At 40.1% G+C, this 20,232-nt stretch overlaps 1 protein-coding gene across 1 annotated transcript in view; it reads right to left on the bottom strand.

Moving 5' to 3' along the window:
• Positions 1-20,232, bottom strand: part of SLC5A8 (solute carrier family 5 member 8) — a 205,381-nt gene that overhangs the window by 71,820 nt on the left and 113,329 nt on the right. The window contains exons 20-21 of the mRNA XM_082253567.1: positions 15,870-16,024; positions 11,015-11,155 (exon numbers count right to left, since the gene is read on the bottom strand). Of these exons, the coding sequence (XP_082109693.1) occupies positions 11,015-11,155; positions 15,870-16,024 (296 nt within the window). The remainder of the gene's footprint in view (positions 1-11,014; positions 11,156-15,869; positions 16,025-20,232) is intronic.

Below are 20,232 nucleotides of genomic sequence, written 5' to 3'. Positions count from 1 at the left end.
TGTAGTTCACCATTGGGGAGCTTGGTGCTTTTACAACGGACTATCACCTTGCATTGGTCACAATTGCCGCAGGGAAATGTCCCTTTGTCGCGGCAAGGGTCTCCTCTCTCTGCGCCCTTATATTCACTTTGGACTAAATCGTCCATCATGGAGGTGGCTCTTCTATATGTGATGGCAGGGGAAGGAGTTACTATCTGTTCAAGGATAGGGTCTTCCCTCAATATTGCCCAATGCTTTTTGAGAATTCCATAAATTTGATTATGTTCATTAGAGTAGTCAAGAATAATTCTTGGTGGGTTCTTTAAAGGTGCCCTTTCCCTTTTGGAGGTTTTAAAAAGTAGATCCTGTCTTTTCATGGTTTGTACCCTATTGAAATTTTTCCTAAGACACGTCTTGGAATATCCTCTTTCGAGGAGTCTCTGTGTTAGTTCCCCTGCCTTTTCCCTAAAATCCCTTTCTAGGGAACAGTTTCTCTTAATTCGTAAATATTGCGAAAATGGGATTGATCTCTTGAGTGGCTCAGGGTGAAAACTGGCTGCATGCAGCAAGGTGTTCCCTGCTGTGGACTTCCTAAATAGAGTTGTTGATATATGGCCTTCGTCACTTTTGTGAATAGTGATATCCAGAAAGTCCACAGATTTTGGGTCATGGTGCATGGTAAAAAATAAATTCATATCATTTTGATTTAATTTTCTGAGCCATTCCTCAAGGAGTTCCACCGGACCGTCCCATACCAGGAAGATGTCGTCGATGTACCTCTGCCACATGACTACGTGGCAGAAGTACATCGACAAGTCTTCACTGGTAATAATGTTATGTTCCCATTCCCCCAGGTACAGGTTAGCATAGGATGGGGCACAGCAAGTCCCCATCGCTACTCCCTGTACCTGGAGGTAATGGGAACCCTGAAAAGAAAACACGTTGTGCTCCAAGATAAATCTCAGAATTTCCAAAATAAACATATTGTACTTTAGTTCCTGAGGGCCTCGCTGTTTCAAAATCTTGGTTATAGCAAGAAGACCTTTCTCATGTGGTATGGAGTTGTATAGACACTCCGCGTCTATAGTTGCAAGAAGAGCATTGGGTGGAATAGTCACATCTTCTAGAATTTGAAGCATGTGAATAGTATCCTTGGTATAGGAGGTTAAGCCAGTGACATGAGGTCTTAAGTGGACATCCACTACACGGCTTGCTGTCTCGGTGATACTGCCATTCCCCGAAACTATGGGACGGCCCGGTGGATTCCTGAGATCTTTGTGGATCTTAGGTAGACAATAGAAAGTGGGAATACGAGGATATGGTGTCCTCATGTATTCCCACAATTCAGTTGTGATTGTGCCTGTTTCCCTAGCTCCATCAATGATGGTATAGTATTCATTATTGAATGTTGAAATTGTTTGGGCTGATATTTTTCGATAACATGTTGTGTTATTCAAAAGTTGGAAACACATTTTTTCATAATCTGCATTGTCCTGAAGGACAATGTTCCCTCCTTTATCACTAGGTTTGATAGTGATATTATTGTTTTTTTGGAGGGTTTTTAAAGCTTCACGTTGATCGGGGAGGAGGTTATCTTTGGTAGACTGAATATTAAGTTTATCAATATCTTTCGAGACTTGCCTAACGAAAAGGGCTATTGTTGGATTCTGATTAAGTTGAGGAAATTTTGGAGATTTTCTCTTAAAGCGTTTATGGGTAACTTTTTCTTTACTTCTTTACTTTTGTAAGTGAGGGCGGAAGTCCATCACCGCGGTCATGTTCCGTGAAGTGCTGGAATATACGCCCAAACCGGATGTGATGTCACCGTCCCAAACTCGCGGTATTTTGCTCGAGACTAAACAGACGGAAATGACGACATCACTCTAAGCCTCGCGATGCTCATCGGTAAATCACGGGCCTCGCTATGATACTTAAGGGAACGCCGAGAATCAGTCCGGTGAGTCATCTCTCCGTGACAGGACAGAATTGTCGTTCCTCCAACCCTCCCTATAGCTGAGTAAGTATTCTTTTTTTGGGGGATCTTTGATCGTTAGAATGATTTCGGTACCTCTACTAAGGTGAACCCTACCTTATACCTTATACATATTTACTCCTTCAGATCAATGGGCGAACTCCACCAGCTGTATTATCAGCCGTGGGGGTTTTTATCCGTCCCTTTTGGAAGATAATGTCATTGAGTGTCTGCCGCCTTATTTCACCCTACGGTATTTATATTTATATTGTTTTATTGGGGACATTCCTGCCTTATATAATATCCTGGATAGGTAATCAGATAGATGCAATATAAAACCTTCTATATTTTAGATAAAGCAGAATACCAACATCTATATTGAACCACTCTGGGACAAAAGTACACCCCCAAGTAGATACTTCATCTGCTGAAGTGGCACTGGATTTGGCTGTTATTTTTTATATTTATACGGAGGTAAGGCAACTAAATAGAAAATACTTACTATTTAGTGGGCATACGCCCCCACCCCCTAAACACACTTCTATAAGTATTGTTTCTTTATATATGTATTTCAGGCAAACGATATCTATCTGAAAATTTTGGAATATAATACATCATATATATTCCTACATATATATATATACCTTTTTGGCCACATCCCAACGTACTATCTATCTAAGATATCTGAGACATCTTGGATGTCCCATTACAACACGGAGGTAAGACACCCCAAATAACAAATACATCCAATTGTGGATAATTTATGTTTAGAGCCTTCTGCTCTTCAGTACTTCCTCGTCCTATGTTTCTCCTTCTGCTTTCAGGGGTCACCATAAATTAAGTTCCAATAGGCACCTCTAGTTTAGGATCACCAACGGGAAGGTGACTGGAATCCTTTCCGTCACTTGAAGGGTTCCTTTCTTCCGTACTTCTACATATCACTCATCCCCCTCTTGGATCATCATAACAGGTGAAGTGATCCGTAATCATAGATATAAGGAAATTTATCCTTGGAGTGAATCTTCTTGACATTGCACTATCATTTACAGGTAATAGAGGATATACAAATAATACAAATACCTGATTCTAGCTCCCACCCTGCGGGACCCCTATATATCCCTCCGTGGATAATATGAGTGGCTCCGGACACCTGCCGGTATGTGAACACCTACCAGGTGATATTTTGTCGTTTATTATTTCCCCCACCCCCCCCCTCCCTTCTTTTCGTTTTTTCCCCCCCCTTCCTTACCCCCCCCCCCTCCCCTTCTCCTCCCCCCTGGTATATTACCTCACAAGATGAAATAATATGTTGTCGCATATGCAAAAACTTTGATATGATTGATGTGACACACAAAATGTATGTTTTTGTATTTTGCTTTGTTCTCTTGGATTTACTTTTGGCATATGATTATGCTTTCCAGGAAGACATACAGACTCCCTGAGGAAGATTTTGGTACTATACAAATTTCGAAACGCGTTGGATTCTGTCATGCATCTGCAATTGTATTGTATTGTATATTGAATGTATTATTATTATTGTTTGATTGATCCTTTACAATCACACTTTTTTCAATAAATTGTAATTTATTTTAATCAATTCTATCTTTTTCGAAAGATCCTCATTAGTTACCTTTAAAGTCCCACCCTTTTTAGGGGGTCATTCCCTTTCTTCTTTATTAACTTATCAAGGGATTAAGGTAACACAATATCTGAGAATTACCTACATACCTGTTTCAAGTATATTTTGGGTGGATAACACACCCGACCCCCGCTCTCTGTAGATAGTTCTCAGGTTACCCACTATTAGAGATTAATTATTTAAACTCAAAAAGGTTTTCTAACGGAGGAAATGGTCTTTTACCATAATTTTCCTCTATAAACCTTACTACAGGCTATCTATATAACCTGTACATTATAGACATCCCAGAATGGGAGGCTTCCAGGGAGATGGCTGGGAGGAATTGATGTCTGACATTGAAAGCCAATTCCAACAAAAAGAGCAGATAAAATCGGACATTTTCACTTTGTTCTCTACTTTAAAATGCTTTTTAGAAAAAAAGTCAGCATTACACTGGCATATAAAATCTTTTGACAAATATGTGAAAGAAGGTCTGAATCCTTTGGGATTAAGGATTCAGATCTTCCCTACCCTTGAAAATATCTCGACAGAACTTAAACAGGACTGGGAGAGAATTCTTAACGAATGCTCCAAGAATCTCATGATTCTCCTTCAAACTGAATATCTCAAACAATTAAAACTTATTGAAACAGAAGTTTCTGCTATCAATAAACAACTAGCCCCATTAAAAACCTCCCCTCTATATACAGAACAAGAGAGTAAATTAAAAACATACCTTGAAGATTATAATAAAATAATATTACAAAGAAAAGAGAAAAAATACTGGAGGGATAGAATAGCCTTCAATGAAGGTAAAGCATACAGATGGAACCAAGGGCAACGCAATATGAGACGAAGGAGTGAATACAATAGGAATGATAACTATTCCTCTGACTCCTCTGCCTCTAACTCCTCCCAAACTAACCAACGGGGACGCCCGAAAGGCGAATACCCACAATGGGGGAAAAATAAGGATAAAACCAAAAAGAAAAAATCCAACACCTCTCAGGGACCAACTTCCACACCCAATAACAATGAGGGTACTGCCAGTGAAGCTATGGGCGGTTCCATCGAGAACCAAGATCCCACTTTTAGACAATCGAATGGGGCAACAACAACTAAATCAAATAGTAAGGGTCATTTTTTAGGAAGACCTCACACGCGACAAGCAGTCAAAACGCAAGTCAGCATGAACTCCTTTGCAGTCGGGTTGGCCGAGAAAACGGACTAACCATTATTAATTTATCATCTCACAATCTCACCAAAGGGGAGGAGGAAATACTTAGACTGGGTTTATCCTTTTGCCCTAGCCAATCCATTGACAGGTTTAGTGTCATCAAAGACATAAATCTATTTGCAAGGGAAATTTTCTTTAAAAGTAAATATTTTAAACAGTCTGATAAAATGCAAAAACCTGATACACAACTAAAAGCAGCGGAATATCGAGCCCTTCGGGACTTGAATCTACTCTTACAGGAAAGTGGTTATGACAATGAAGAAATCTGGGAGAACCTGAGTAGCTCCTCAGATGAAGAATCCACACCTACACAGAGTAAAGAAAAAGTTACCCATAAACGCTTTAAGAGAAAATCTCCAAAATTTCCTCAACTTAATCAGAATCCAACAATAGCCCTTTTCGTTAGGCAAGTCTCGAAAGATATTGATAAACTTAATATTCAGTCTACCAAAGATAACCTCCTCCCCGATCAACGTGAAGCTTTAAAAACCCTCCAAAAAAACAATAATATCACTATCAAACCTAGTGATAAAGGAGGGAACATTGTCCTTCAGGACAATGCAGATTATGAAAAAATGTGTTTCCAACTTTTGAATAACACAACATGTTATCGAAAAATATCAGCCCAAACAATTTCAACATTCAATAATGAATACTATACCATCATTGATGGAGCTAGGGAAACAGGCACAATCACAACTGAATTGTGGGAATACATGAGGACACCATATCCTCGTATTCCCACTTTCTATTGTCTACCTAAGATCCACAAAGATCTCAGGAATCCACCGGGCCGTCCCATAGTTTCGGGGAATGGCAGTATCACCGAGACAGCAAGCCGTGTAGTGGATGCCCACTTAAGACCTCATGTCACTGGCTTAACCTCCTATACCAAGGATACTATTCACATGCTTCAAATTCTAGAAGATGTGACTATTCCACCCAATGCTCTTCTTGCAACTATAGACGCGGAGTGTCTATACAACTCCATACCACATGAGAAAGGTCTTCTTGCTATAACCAAGATTTTGAAACAGCGAGGCCCTCAGGAACTAAAGTACAATATGTTTATTTTGGAAATTCTGAGATTTATCTTGGAGCACAACGTGTTTTCTTTTCAGGGTTCCCATTACCTCCAGGTACAGGGAGTAGCGATGGGGACTTGCTGTGCCCCATCCTATGCTAACCTGTACCTGGGGGAATGGGAACATAACATTATTACCAGTGAAGACTTGTCGATGTACTTCTGCCACGTAGTCATGTGGCAGAGGTACATCGACGACATCTTCCTGGTATGGGACGGTCCGGTGGAACTCCTTGAGGAATGGCTCAGAAAATTAAATCAAAATGATATGAATTTATTTTTTAGCATGCACCATGACCCAAAATCTGTGGACTTTCTGGATATCACTATTCACAAAAGTGACGAAGGCCATATATCAACAACTCTATTTAGGAAGTCCACAGCAGGGAACACCTTGCTGCATGCAGCCAGTTTTCACCCTGAGCCACTCAAGAGATCAATCCCATTTTCGCAATATTTACGAATTAAGAGAAACTGTTCCCTAGAAAGGGATTTTAGGGAAAAGGCAGGGGAACTAACACAGAGACTCCTCGAAAGAGGATATTCCAAGACGTGTCTTAGGAAAAATTTCAATAGGGTACAAACCATGAAAAGACAGGATCTACTTTTTAAAACCTCCAAAAGGGAAAGGGCACCTTTAAAGAACCCACCAAGAATTATTCTTGACTACTCTAATGAACATAATCAAATTTATGGAATTCTCAAAAAGCATTGGGCAATATTGAGGGAAGACCCTATCCTTGAACAGATAGTAACTCCTTCCCCTGCCATCACATATAGAAGAGCCACCTCCATGATGGACGATTTAGTCCAAAGTGAATATAAGGGCGCAGAGAGAGGAGACCCTTGCCGCGACAAAGGGACATTTCCCTGCGGCAATTGTGACCAATGCAAGGTGATAGTCCGTTGTAAAAGCACCAAGCTCCCCAATGGTGAACTACATCATTCAAAACATTTTGTTAATTGTAAAACTAGGGGGGTCGTGTATCTGATGCGGTGTGAATGCAAGGCCTTTTATGTTGGTAAGACCAAACAAGAACTTGGGAAACGCATTAGCAAACACATGCAAAGCCTCGACATCGGCAATCTTTATCTACCACTGGGCCGACACATGGCCATCGCGCACAGATACAGGACCCCCAAAGTTACATTTTATGCCCTTGAAAGGGTGCACATTCCGGCCAGGGGGGGCGATTGGAACAAGCAGCTTCTCCAGCGTGAAATGCGCTGGATTTCTAGACTTGGGGCAACGACCCCCCCCTGGCCTGAATGAACCAGCTAGTTACAGACCTTTCTTGGAGGGATTCGTCTCAGGAAAGACAGATTAAGGGTCTTCCCTTGGAGTAGCCCTTTCTACTTTTGCTTTGAGGTCTAGTATTGACTTCCCTCTACCCTTTTTGTCTCTTTTTTGTTTGATTCTTTTTTCCCACCCCCCCCCCCTATTCCTCCCTTTATTTTGTCTGCTCTATATGCTCTCAATGTCCCTTCTGATAAACTCAGAGTTATTTTTGGCGTCTCCTCCTCCTATTCCCTATCCCCCTGGAGGGCTCTGAATCAAGCACTCTGAGGATATATGTAGTTTGTATTTAGCTTCATCTAGGCTAATGCATACCTCTAAGTGGGTTCTTTATTTTGATTTATTAATGTATTAAATTGGTATATTATATTTTGTAACCCAAGTCATGTGATTGCATGATGCGACGAACATCTGTTTCTCCAAAAACATCCAATCAGGTAATTATCCCCCCTTCCCCTCCCTTCCCCTATTTTCCTCCTCTGTTTTTTCTCCCATTTCCCCCCCCCCCCTCCCTCCCTTTTCCCCTCCCTTCCTCCTGGTGGGTCTACTTCCCGGCAGTCTGGATGTCACAACCATGCGATTTCACGTTTTCATATCTGTTTTATGGAGAGATATCCCGCAGGTTGGGAGCCCGGCACGGGTGAGACCGCTCTCCTTGGGACCCAAAATTGATTTTGGATGTCCCACTTTCATCTGGAGAGTATATGCGTTATATAGCTGGACAAATCTCCTACAACAATTGTGGGACTTCCATGCTTGAACCCCCGACCATCTGGGGGTTAAACGCCACCACCCGTGCCGGGGCGATATCTGATAGGATTTCCCCTTCTGTATCGACTAGGCCAAGTATCTTCCCCTATAATAGGAAATTGGCATACCCTTTGAAATTTTCATATAATCTTTATTATCATGGCTCCGACATACTTACGGTTGGAACCATACTTTGCTAAAATGCCCTATTTTCCTATTTGCATCAATGATTCACTAACTATTAGAATTAAGGGCGGATATTATAATCTCGCCCTTTTGTAAGTGAGGGCGGAAGTCCATCACCGCGGTCATGTTCCGTGAAGTGCTGGAATATACGCCCAAACCGGATGTGATGTCACCGTTCCAAACTCGCGGTATTTTGCTCGAGACTAAACAGACGGAAATGACGACATCACTCTAAGCCTCGCGATGCTCATCGGTAAATCACGGGCCTCGCTATGATACTTAAGGGAACGCCGAGAATCAGTCCGGTGAGTCATCTCTCCGTGACAGGACAGAATTGTCGTTCCTCCAACCCTCCCTATAGCTGAGTAAGTATTCTTTTTTTGGGGGATCTTTGATCGTTAGAATGCTTTCGGTACCTCTACTAAGGTGAACCCTACCTTATACCTTATACATATTTACTCCTTCAGATCAATGGGCGAACTCCACCAGCTGTATTATCAGCCGTGGGGGTTTTTATCCGTCCCTTTTGGAAGATAATGTCATTGAGTGTCTGCCGCCTTATTTCACCCTACGGTATTTATATTTATATTGTTTTATTGGGGACATTCCTGCCTTATATAATATCCTGGATAGGTAATCAGATAGATGCAATATAAAACCTTCTATATTTTAGATAAAGCAGAATACCAACATCTATATTGAACCACTCTGGGACAAAAGTACACCCCCAAGTAGATACTTCATCTGCTGAAGTGGCACTGGATTTGGCTGTTATTTTTTATATTTATACGGAGGTAAGGCAACTAAATAGAAAATACTTACTATTTAGTGGGCATACGCCCCCACCCCCTAAACACACTTCTATAAGTATTGTTTCTTTATATATGTATTTCAGGCAAACGATATCTATCTGAAAATTTTGGAATATAATACATCATATATATTCCTACATATATATATATACCTTTTTGGCCACATCCCAACGTACTATCTATCTAAGATATCTGAGACATCTTGGATGTCCCATTACAACACGGAGGTAAGACACCCCAAATAACAAATACATCCAATTGTGGATAATTTATGTTTAGAGCCTTCTGCTCTTCAGTACTTCCTCGTCCTATGTTTCTCCTTCTGCTTTCAGGGGTCACCATAAATTAAGTTCCAATAGGCACCTCTAGTTTAGGATCACCAACGGGAAGGTGACTGGAATCCTTTCCGTCACTTGAAGGGTTCCTTTCTTCCGTACTTCTACATATCACTCATCCCCCTCTTGGATCATCATAACAGGTGAAGTGATCCGTAATCATAGATATAAGGAAATTTATCCTTGGAGTGAATCTTCTTGACATTGCACTATTATTTACAGGTAATAGAGGATATACAAATAATACAAATACCTGATTCTAGCTCCCACCCTGTGGGACCCCTATATATCCCTCCGTGGATAATATGAGTGGCTCCGGACACCTGCCGGTATGTGAACACCTACCAGGTGATATTTTGTCGTTTATTATTTCCCCCCCCCTCCCTTCTTTTCGTTTCCCCCCCCCCCTTTCTTACCCCCTCCCCTTCTCCTCCCCCCTGGTATATTACCTCACAAGATGAAATAATATGTTGTCGCATATGCAAAAACTTTGATATGATTGATGTGACACACAAAATGTATGTTTTTGTATTTTGCTTTGTTCTCTTGGATTTACTTTTGGCATATGATTATGCTTTCCAGGAAGACATACAGACTCCCTGAGGAAGATTTTGGTACTATACAAATTTCGAAACGCGTTGGATTCTGTCATGCATCTGCAATTGTATTGTATTGTATATTGAATGTATTATTATTGTTTGATTGATCCTTTACAATCACACTTTTTTCAATAAATTGTAATTTATTTTAATCAATTCTATCTTTTTCGAACGATCCTCATTAGTTACCTTTAAAGTCCCACCCTTTTTAAGGGGTCATTCCCTTTCTTCTTTATTAACAAACTCTTTAGTGTCCTGGTCAGAATTTGAACCAAGAAACCTGGTGCTAAAAGGCAGAAGTGTCTAGCACTAAGGCAGGCCATACATAGTGCAAATTTCTTTCACGCAACCACGGGTTGCAGGAAAGAAATTTGTACGATTCCGACATCAACACAGACAGTGCTGACAATAGAATCTCTCTTGCTGAGCAATTGGCTTCTCCCAGGGTAGAGGGGGGACAGGCAGGGAAAAGTGTCAGGAGAAGACCGTAATTATCCCTAACCTCTATAGCAGCCACTAGCAATACTCACAAGAGAATCCAGCAGGCTGGTTGTACCCAAGTTGATCAATCAACTTGCTACATTCAGTCTGCCCATTAACAGATCAAATCTTGGCCAGTTCCTGCTGAACAGACTGAGATTTGAACTGTGCATGGCCAGCCTTACACATATAGACAAAGAGCAATAGTCAAATACATCTACCTGTAAGTCGCCCTTACTATGAAAAAAATGTAATGTAATGATTTTGAGCAATTTCTATTCATATCAGGCTTGTTGGAAATAAACCATTGGGCAGGTGTTCCAACAGACAAATCCTAAGGAACCTCAAAGACAGATGAAAATTATATATGAATTTTCAGACAATGGTTGGGGACCACTGCAGTAAGCTGTTACTGCTCTTCTTGATGTTAGCAACAAGGCTCTAAATATGTAGTGTAAACTATAAATAGTTGCTCAAGCATTTGGGTCAGAAAATACTTTTATGAAAAGGAATAAGACAGATCGCTAAAAATATATTCTCTTAGACATGGAGAGGAAGAAGAATGCTGTAACTTTTTTATTTCAGCATTGATAAAAAATATTTCCACATGATAAAAAAAATCATACTTTTAACCACAAAATACTTCTACACCAAAAATAACTCACAGTTTTGCTTGGAATCTTGTCTTGCAAGCAATGTATCGCTGCACTTGAGACTGATTGACACCATAGATTCCTGTCCACAAAAATGTTCCACCAATCACAATTGTCCAAAAGGTGTGTCTACGTAGTGGATGGGGATCAAAACTATGGAAAAAAAAGATATAATTGTACAAAAGACGGGTATGAAAGATAATTAGGTAGGCCTAATAAATAAAGAGCTAACGCGGAAAATGATTTGTGGTAAACCACATAAACCAGCTAGAATTTAGTTTCTAGGAGTTAAGTTAGTACAAAAAAAGGTGTCAATTAACTGCTAGTTGGATATTAGTGTCAGTTCACACTATGGCGATCCGACTTCGGGGGTGAACTGTGAAGTCGCATGCACCGCGACTTCGGCGCAACTTGCATGGACTTCACATAATGGAAGTCAATGCAAGTCGCTCCGATGTCGCCCCGAAGTAGTACTGGAACTATTTTCTAAGATGGAGTGACTTGAGTCGCTCCTATTAGAACGGTTCCCGAAGCACAGAATGGGCCGCGACTTGTCAGGCTGACAAGTCACCTGACAAGTCGCGGTAGTGTGAACCGGGACTTATACTTTGCGTAAAGTGCTTTGCTTGCTACAATATTTTCATAAATAGGCCCAACTAGGCTACAGTAAGGTGGGTCAAAAGAAACCAAAAAAACACCCATGGATCCAGTGAAAAGTACTGTGGAATGTTTAAAGACATTTTAAAAAAGTAATAAATAATAAAATGCAAAATTAAATAAAATAAAAATAGAAAATATTTGTATGTCTTACTTCCATGACCCCAAAAACATTGGTTTATTCCTTCACTATCCCTTTGTTATTTTGGGATAGTTGGCGGAGCCATGAAAATGATTCCTTTAAGCCCCTTGGCCAACTGTACATCCAATTCTGATTCAGCAGAGGGCTTTTTTGTTTTTCCTTTGGCTAACCACATCACAACATGTACGGTTATACTTTCTTAGCTCACCTCAAGGGGTGGGCAGGAGGGACGGCCTGCCCTGGGAGCAATGTTTTATTGCAGGGATGGGGGCTCCCTGTGCCAGTAGCTTCTGTTACAAGGCTGACGGGAGTAGTGACAGCAACATCACTGCTAAACCTTAGACTAATGGAAGAAGGGGGCACAGTTTGGCATCTTTGCCCTGGGTGCTGGATGACCCTTTCCTGGCACTGTTGTTGCTCCCCAAGTGCTATTTTTTAGAAGCCATTGTTAGCATGCACTGCATTATTGTCATCCAACTTGCTGTAAAAAGATGCATGCAATTTAAAATAAATGGCTCTATAATTGCAGTATGTATCTGTGCTGTAATTGAATTGTTCATAATGTATACTTGTTTCAGGGGCAACAAGGAATGATTCGTATGGCTTTACCTACCATCCTAAAATTAGGGATAAAGACCTTATTTTTGGAATCTGTAACAAAAGTGAGACATACAGACACTTTTGGAATGTACCACTGGGCTTCACATTGGAAAAGCCCAAAACAGTCCTGTGACACCATGACATTAATTACCAGCATTAAAGGGTTACTAAACCCAGGAGCCTGCATTCACTATATCTGGTCTCCCACAGTACACAGAACATGGAAATGCAATTATTTTAGTAAATATAAACTGATAAAATGCCTTTTCTAATCAGCAGTATATAGCAGTCTTGTGACTTCTATCGGTTCTGAATAAAAAATCCCTCAAAAAACAACCTTGCTGGCTGCCAGGAAAACAAACATTTCAAAAGAAGACAGAGATTATTATAGCTGTATAAATTTACCATCCCAGATTGGATTTTTAAATATTTGAGTTGTTCATACCTCAGGTTTTATGTTTAAACCTATTATTGTAAAGCAGAAGTCAAGTCTCTTTTTAACAAAGTGCTGACAGACAGGATTTTTTTTATGACAGAAGAGACTGTGTATGTCTCTTTGGTTATAGATGCTTCTACCTGCCTGTCAACACTTGTATCTGTAAGTGTATACTGAGCTGCACATGCACAGTACACTGAGCTGCACATGCACAGCTCAGTGTATAGTCTCGGCCTGATTCTATGCTAGAATGAAGAAACTCCTGTGAACATGTGCAAGAGTTAAATCATCCAAACCTGGCAAACCAATATAGCTGAAGACTTCAAACTGGAAGAAGACTAGGAGAAGATGGAAGTGTCAGCATCAAGGGAGAGGGGTGAGCTGACATTACAGCACTAGATGTTCCTGATTTTACCAATATTTAACTGAGCCTACATGTATTTAGCCATGTTGACAGTTTCTAATCAGGGCTTACAGAATTCTGTCTTCTCTAAATTTAGATGAACTAACCACACCTAAAGGCCTTGTTCACACAGGCAGTTGGGGGTCCTAAAAACAGTTGGTTAATCCGTGTTTTTTACCTCCCACCTGACTATGCAGTGTGCAATGGCTCCAGAGCATGTAGTACATATTGCTGCATATACAGTGATGATCTAAAGTTTGGGCACCCCAGGTAAAATTTTGTATTAATGTGCATAAAGAAGACAAGGAAAGATGGAAAAATCTCCAAAAGGCATCAAATTACAGATTAGACATTCTTATAATATGTCAACAAAAGTTAGATTTTATTTTCATTATTTACACTTTCAAAATAACAGAAAACAAAAAAATGACATATGCAAACGTTTGGGCACCCTGCAGAGTTAATATCTTGTACTGCCCCCTTTGGCAAGTATCACAGCTTGTAAACACTTTTTGTAGCCAGCCAAGAGTCTTTCAATTCTTGTTTGAGGTATCTTTGCCCATTCTTCCTTGCAAAAGTCTTCCAGTTCTTTGAGATTTCTGGGCTGTCTGTCACGTACTGCTCTTTTAAGGTCTATCCATAGATTTTCAATTATGTTGCAGTCAAGAGATTGTGAAGGCCATGGCAAAACCTTCAGTTTACGCCTCTTGATGTAATCCCCCGTGGATTTCGAGGTGTGTTTAGGATCATTATCCATTTGTAGAAGTCATCCTCTCTTTAACTTCAGCTTTTTCACAGATGGCATCTGATGATGACTCTTCCATGAAGACCATATTTGTACAAGTATCTCTTTATAGTAGAATAGTGTACCACAACTCTAGTGTCTGCCAGTTTTTTCTGGATCGTGCAGTCAAACGTGGGTTTTGAATTGTTTTGTCACAATCCTGCGAGCTATTCTGTCTGATATTTTTCTTGGTCTTCCAGATCTTGCTTTAACTTTCACTGTTCCTGATGACTGCCATTTCTTAATTACATTCTGAACAGAGGATATTGACATCTGAAAACGCTTTGCTATCTTCTTATAGCCTTCTCCAGCTTTGTGAGCGTCAACTATTTTCAGTTTCAGTTTTCTAGACAACTGCTTAGAAGATCCCATGGTGCTGATTGTTGGGGCAAGGTCAGATGAGTCTGGGCATTTAAAACCTTTGAGATTGACATCACCTGGTCTTCCCAGACGATGACTGAGAACAATCCATGACACTGGCAGGTCTCAGCCTTGCAAAGGGGGCAGTGCATGCTATAAATTCTGCAGGGTGCCCAAACTTTTGCAGACGCCATTTTTATGTTTTCTGTAATTTTGAAAGTGTCAATGATGGAAATAAAATCTAACTTTTGTTGACATATTATAAGAATGTCTAATCTGTAATTTGATGCCTTTTGGAGATTTTTCCATCTTTCCTTGGCTTCTTTATGCACATTAATACACATTTTTACCTGGGGTGCCCAAACTTTCGATCACCACTGTAATATAAAGGGGAGGCTTCTACAGTCCTCTGAGAGAAAATTGGGAACAATGTCACTGATAAAAATGCAGTACAAGCATGAGTGCACAGAAAGTTATCTACAAGATCAATAGGTATTTTATATACTTATCAAATAAATATAACAAAACACATTCATATTTCACACACCAAAAAGGACCAAATGAGACAAGATCATTGTTAGGGTTTACAAAATATTTGATGTGACAGAGGGAGGCTCTGTTACTGTAAGAATATATGAAAATATGACACAGGATTCACAATTAGAGTTAATGTGAGGTTCAGAATTATCATTTAAAAATGCAGAAAGCTATGTTTTTAGCTTTCTTCAGATTTTGTAGTTCTGGATCAGAACAGTCAATCCTGTGTCTTGGATTTTGATAGATGCCTGTAACCTGGAGCTTCTGGCCCCAGCCAGAAGCCAAGAGACAGAGGGTCTCATCGAGGGGTCAGAGGGCCCAGCCAGAAGCCAGGAGACAGCGGGTCTCAGTTCCAGGAGTCAGGTTGGCACCCATTGGGTATGTCAGGAGAACCCCAACCCATAGGCCAGAGGTGGGCCATGCAGCAGGGTGCTGTGACTTAAAGCTAGAGAGCTAAGTGTTCCAGGAGAGCTGGACAACACAGTCATAGGGACTGGTAAGAGGAACAGCAGTGCTGCCAACAAGTGAGCCAGGTGGCTTGATATTTGTGCACATTGTGTGGAAGAAAACCCTGCGTGGGCAATTGATGTACATGTCAACTTTCCGTTTATTGAATTAAAGTGGGCTGCCATGCCCTAAAATACAGTTTTGGACAGGCACAACTCATTGCAAATGTACCTACTGCTTGAGTTTAATCACCCTAAGTGAACATAATTGAACACCAAATTAGAGGTTTTATTTTATATGAACAGTTTATAAATATGAATAATTGGGTTCTTGTAAAAATGACTACTCGGGGATGTCTACCATCAATGTACTAATCAATACTAATTGCTACCTAACCTGTCTGTCTTATGTCAATCAATATGTACCTCATGCAATACTGACAATCGTCTTATATTAATGTACTGTATGCTTATATAATACTCGGCATGTTCAGATACTTACTCCCAGAAGTTCAGTCTTTCACCGTAATAAGAATCATTCAGTATTGTTTGGATTCCACCTTGCACCACCACCCCTCTTATAATGACAGCTATGAATCCTGCCACCATGATAATTATCTGGAATGCATCTGTCCAGATTACAGCTTTCAGACCACCCTAAAGAGAAAGACAAAAAATTACTGCAGTGCTGGGAATCTAAAAAAATTAAACTAAATGTAAACCCTAATAAAAAAAAAATAAACATAAAGGTGCCTGTTCCCCTGTGAAAAAAAAACAATGACCCCCATGCTGCGCTATTGCAACCTCAACATATTGCATGGAAATCAACTGAAAAAAGTCCATAAACAAAGTCCATAAGTAGCTGTGATAATCCTATACCATAAATGTGACCTTCTTATTTTCGGAGGAGTGATCTTCCAATAAAACACCAAATACCGCCACCAATGTGAGAAGTGCCCACTCACCGTCGTGCCAGTGACCTCTAAATGAATACAGTAAAGGTCAGTAAGCACTTTGGGTTTATTTGATGACCCATCCGACTCGATCACAGTCTCACCATGAGATCTTCAAATAATTTTCCTATGTCTGCCTCCCTCCAAGTGATTTCACCACCATAAACCAAAGAAAATACTATAGTGTAGTAATTTTATTGCACCAGATTTGAAGTTACCAAAGTATTGCACTTACATGTAATTGTGCCCTGGCTCGGCACAAATGTATACAACCTTTTTGTCTAAATGCCACCTCTTCTCCCTCCCAGGATCGGCGTGTGTTCCACCACCAGGAAGTTCAGGCCGGATGTGACACCAAAAGTGACGAAGAAGAAAAAGCACCAGATTTTTTTTGGTTTATGGTGGTGAAATCATTTGGAGAGAGACAGACATAGGAAAATTATTTAAATATCTGAATATCCCAAAGTGCTTACTGACCATTATTCATTTAGAGGTTAATGGAGTGGCAGTGAGTGGGCACTTCTCACATTGGTGGTAGTATTCTGAGTTCTAGTGGATGATAACTCCTCAGAAAGAAGAAAGTCACATTTATGGTTTGGGATTACCACGGTTACCTATGGACTTTGTGGACATTTTTAGTTGATTCCTTTGTATTATGTTGAGGTTACAATAGCGCCAATAACTTTTTTGGGTTTATTGTCATGAATGTAAACCCTGACTGGTTGATATTTAGTTTTCTAAAACACTATCATAAATGACTAGCATGTTTTTTTTTTTTTAATCTCAGAAATTACTGTTTTCTCTTTTTTCATCTTTTTATGCACCTCAGTGCTGCAGATTTTCTTCAGCCTCTTTCATTTACATCCTCTCTACTTGTGCATGTGAATGAGTAAGGGGTACATAGTGCCCCTACTCATTCATGAAGAAAAGTGAAAAGTAAATAAAAACACAAGCCCCTTAAAAACAAAAACAAAAAAGTCCCCCAAAAGTCCTGAAAAAAAGGCTATGTGCCAACATCATCAGGTAGCAGGTCATCGTGATTGTAGAGGATTACTGAATTGCTGGACATCACTGGCCCCCTTGCAAGGTACCTTCCCAGTGTTGAAAGGTATGTGGCCTGGCATGGTTCAGGAGGGGGTTGTGCATGTTTGCTGCACTGAACCCAGCCTGTTTGCAGTTTGGTATACATGCAACAAATGCATGCTCATTGCCCCCCCCCCCCCTCCTGGTCATCCAGTACCCCTTAAAATTGGGTGACCATGAAAAGGGGGGAGGGGGCAATGAGCATGCATTTGTTTTTATTTGCAACAAATTACAAACAGTCTGGGTTCAGGTTGTATTTATGTTCATTTTGAACCCAAAGGTCATCTCTAGCCACAAGGCTATCAGAATATCCACTCTATACCAGTGAGTATAGCTGGGGTGCTAGTCTCTTAGGAGGGGTAGCAGAGTTTCCAGGAGTTTTGGGAGCCTTCTCTCTTTATTTTCGTTTAATTTATCACCTTTCACTGCAGTGGCCTTTAGGACCATATCTGGTGCTTCCACATGCCATTTTATTAAAAGCGAACCTTGCTCTTCCCAGGCATTTTCTTTTTTTTTTTTTACTTTTTGTTAATGAAGATAGTGTTAAAAACAAATACAGCTTCTAGGGTCAACCTTTTTTTGTGTGTGTACAGATTTGTATTAACAGGTAAATGTTCAGTGTGTAAATTTGAACTTAAGCCATTGTGCTTTGTAAAACAATAAGCTTTTTCGGTTTCAATACATTTTTGTAAAGAATTTACAAATGAAGTGAACATTAGCAAACCATGCAAAATTCAGCAAAAAAAATGAGTCAGTATCGTCAAAAATACAATTACATATTAATTTACATTGATTTCTGTATTTAGTCTGGAATATTTGTGTTGGCTTATGTATAAACGTATTGTTGATATAACAGTGTAAGTATTATTTAGTATTTAGTGAATTACTGACAAAATTGGATGCAGGTAAAGAGGAGTAAAATATAAAAATAAGTTTTTATACTTTCCTAGCTAAAAAAAACAAATTGAGTCAGTATCGTCAAAAATACAATTACATATTAATTTACATTGATTTCTGTATTTAGTCTGGAATATTTGTGTTGGCTTATGTATAAATGTATTGTTGATATAACAGAGTTTTCTTTTGGTGGTATTTGATCACCTGTGCGATTTTTATTTTTTTTGCCCTATAAACAAAAAAGAGCGACATTTCTGAAACAAAAAAAAAAACAAAAGAAAAAGAAAAAAACAATATTTTCACATTCTGCTACATAACATTCTCAAAAAAATTAAAATCTAATTTTTTTAACATTTTAGGCCAATTTTGTGGCGATCTGCGATTTATAGTGGGACTGTGACATTGCGGCGGACAGATGGGACCCCTAATTCACATTTTTGACACTTTTGGGGGGACCAGTGACATTACTACAGTAATCAGTGCTAAAAATATGCACTGCTACTGTAATAATGAGACTGACAGGGAAGGGATTAACATTGTGGGTGATCAAGGGGTTAAATGTGAGCCTAGGGGAGTGATTTTAACTGTGGGGGGGGGGGCGTGGCTTCTGAAATTATCATAGAGACCTGTGATCCTATATAGAAGGATCACAGGGGCTCTATGATCATTTCAGGAAGAAGAACGGTCAGCTGTGTTTACAACAGCTGACCGTTCTTCTCTCTCAGCAGGTAATGATCGCGGATGTCAGTGGCAATCGGAGCCGCCTGACCCATGCATCGGCTTCCCCGCTGCCGAGTGGGGGTGGGAGCGTGCTGCCGGGGACGCACGCTCGTCCCCTAGCTGCCTGTTCGTGACCGGCGTAGACCTACTTCGATTTGCGCAGTAGAGCCACAGTGCCGCAGTTCCCGGCCGGTCGGGAACTGATTAATGAAAAAAAAGCCCAAGCGACTGCGCACTTTTGTAAAGGGTATGAACTGTTGTTTCCAAGCTCTTGCTATTGTTTGTGTTGCCGCCAGCTTTGTGGCTTTTTGAAGAAGATTATGGGCACTTTTTATACTGATGCGGTGCAGTTTTCCTGCAGCACTGATGCTCTTGCAGTGTACCTGTGGTTTTGGTGCGGGTTACCTGCACTTTGCTATAGATATTTCATTAGACTGGGCAGTTTTGGTGCATTTTCTGAAAGCACACCAAAAGTCCTGTATGCATGAGTTTTGGTGCTTTTTCAGAAAAAAGGGAAAAGCTAAATGCCTCAGTGTAAAAGTGCCCTATATGGACCTATGATTGTGTTTAAGTTATTTGTTCAGTAGCAACTTGTAAGTGTCACTGTGGCTTCTGTTTGCTACACAGATCAAAAATGTTTTAATATACGTTAGCTGTTATTAGTATTGAGCGATGTATTGGGGGAATCTATATATTCACTTGCGCACTCTGGTATTATGCTTGTTTATTTTAAATGTCTCTTTGCAATGTTTGTCCTGTCTATAAATTATTTTTTCATTAATTTGCAATTTGGCTACTTTAGGAAGAGTCAATTTCCTAGCACAGCCCCGTCATCACCTTCTCCTTGTTTTGGAAAGTCTAATTGCTCTTTTTGCTGACCCAGTTCTTCTGCCCATCCACTCACCACCCTATGTAATTTTCTTTGCAGCTATGGGGAGAGGATGGATAGGGGAATACCACAGTATATAGGGACTGCTGATATTACATCCAAGATGGCTGGGCCCAGCAGCAGTCTTAGGGCTTTTGGATGTCCACATAGAAGAAGCCATTTAGAGTAATGTTACATGCATAAATCTTTTGAAACAGATATAATCGTCTACCTTTATTTGTATAAGATGTTTACTTATAGATCTTGGTTTTATTTAATTTGCATTGTGATTATGATTTTTTTATAAAGACATGTAGAATAGTATGACAGCAAGGTAATATTCA

The sequence above is a fragment of the Pelophylax lessonae genome, assembly GCF_965119305.1.
Source record: "Pelophylax lessonae genome assembly, chromosome: 4".
Classification (NCBI taxonomy): Eukaryota; Metazoa; Chordata; class Amphibia; order Anura; family Ranidae; genus Pelophylax; species Pelophylax lessonae.
This window is presented reverse-complemented; position numbering and strand designations above follow the sequence as displayed.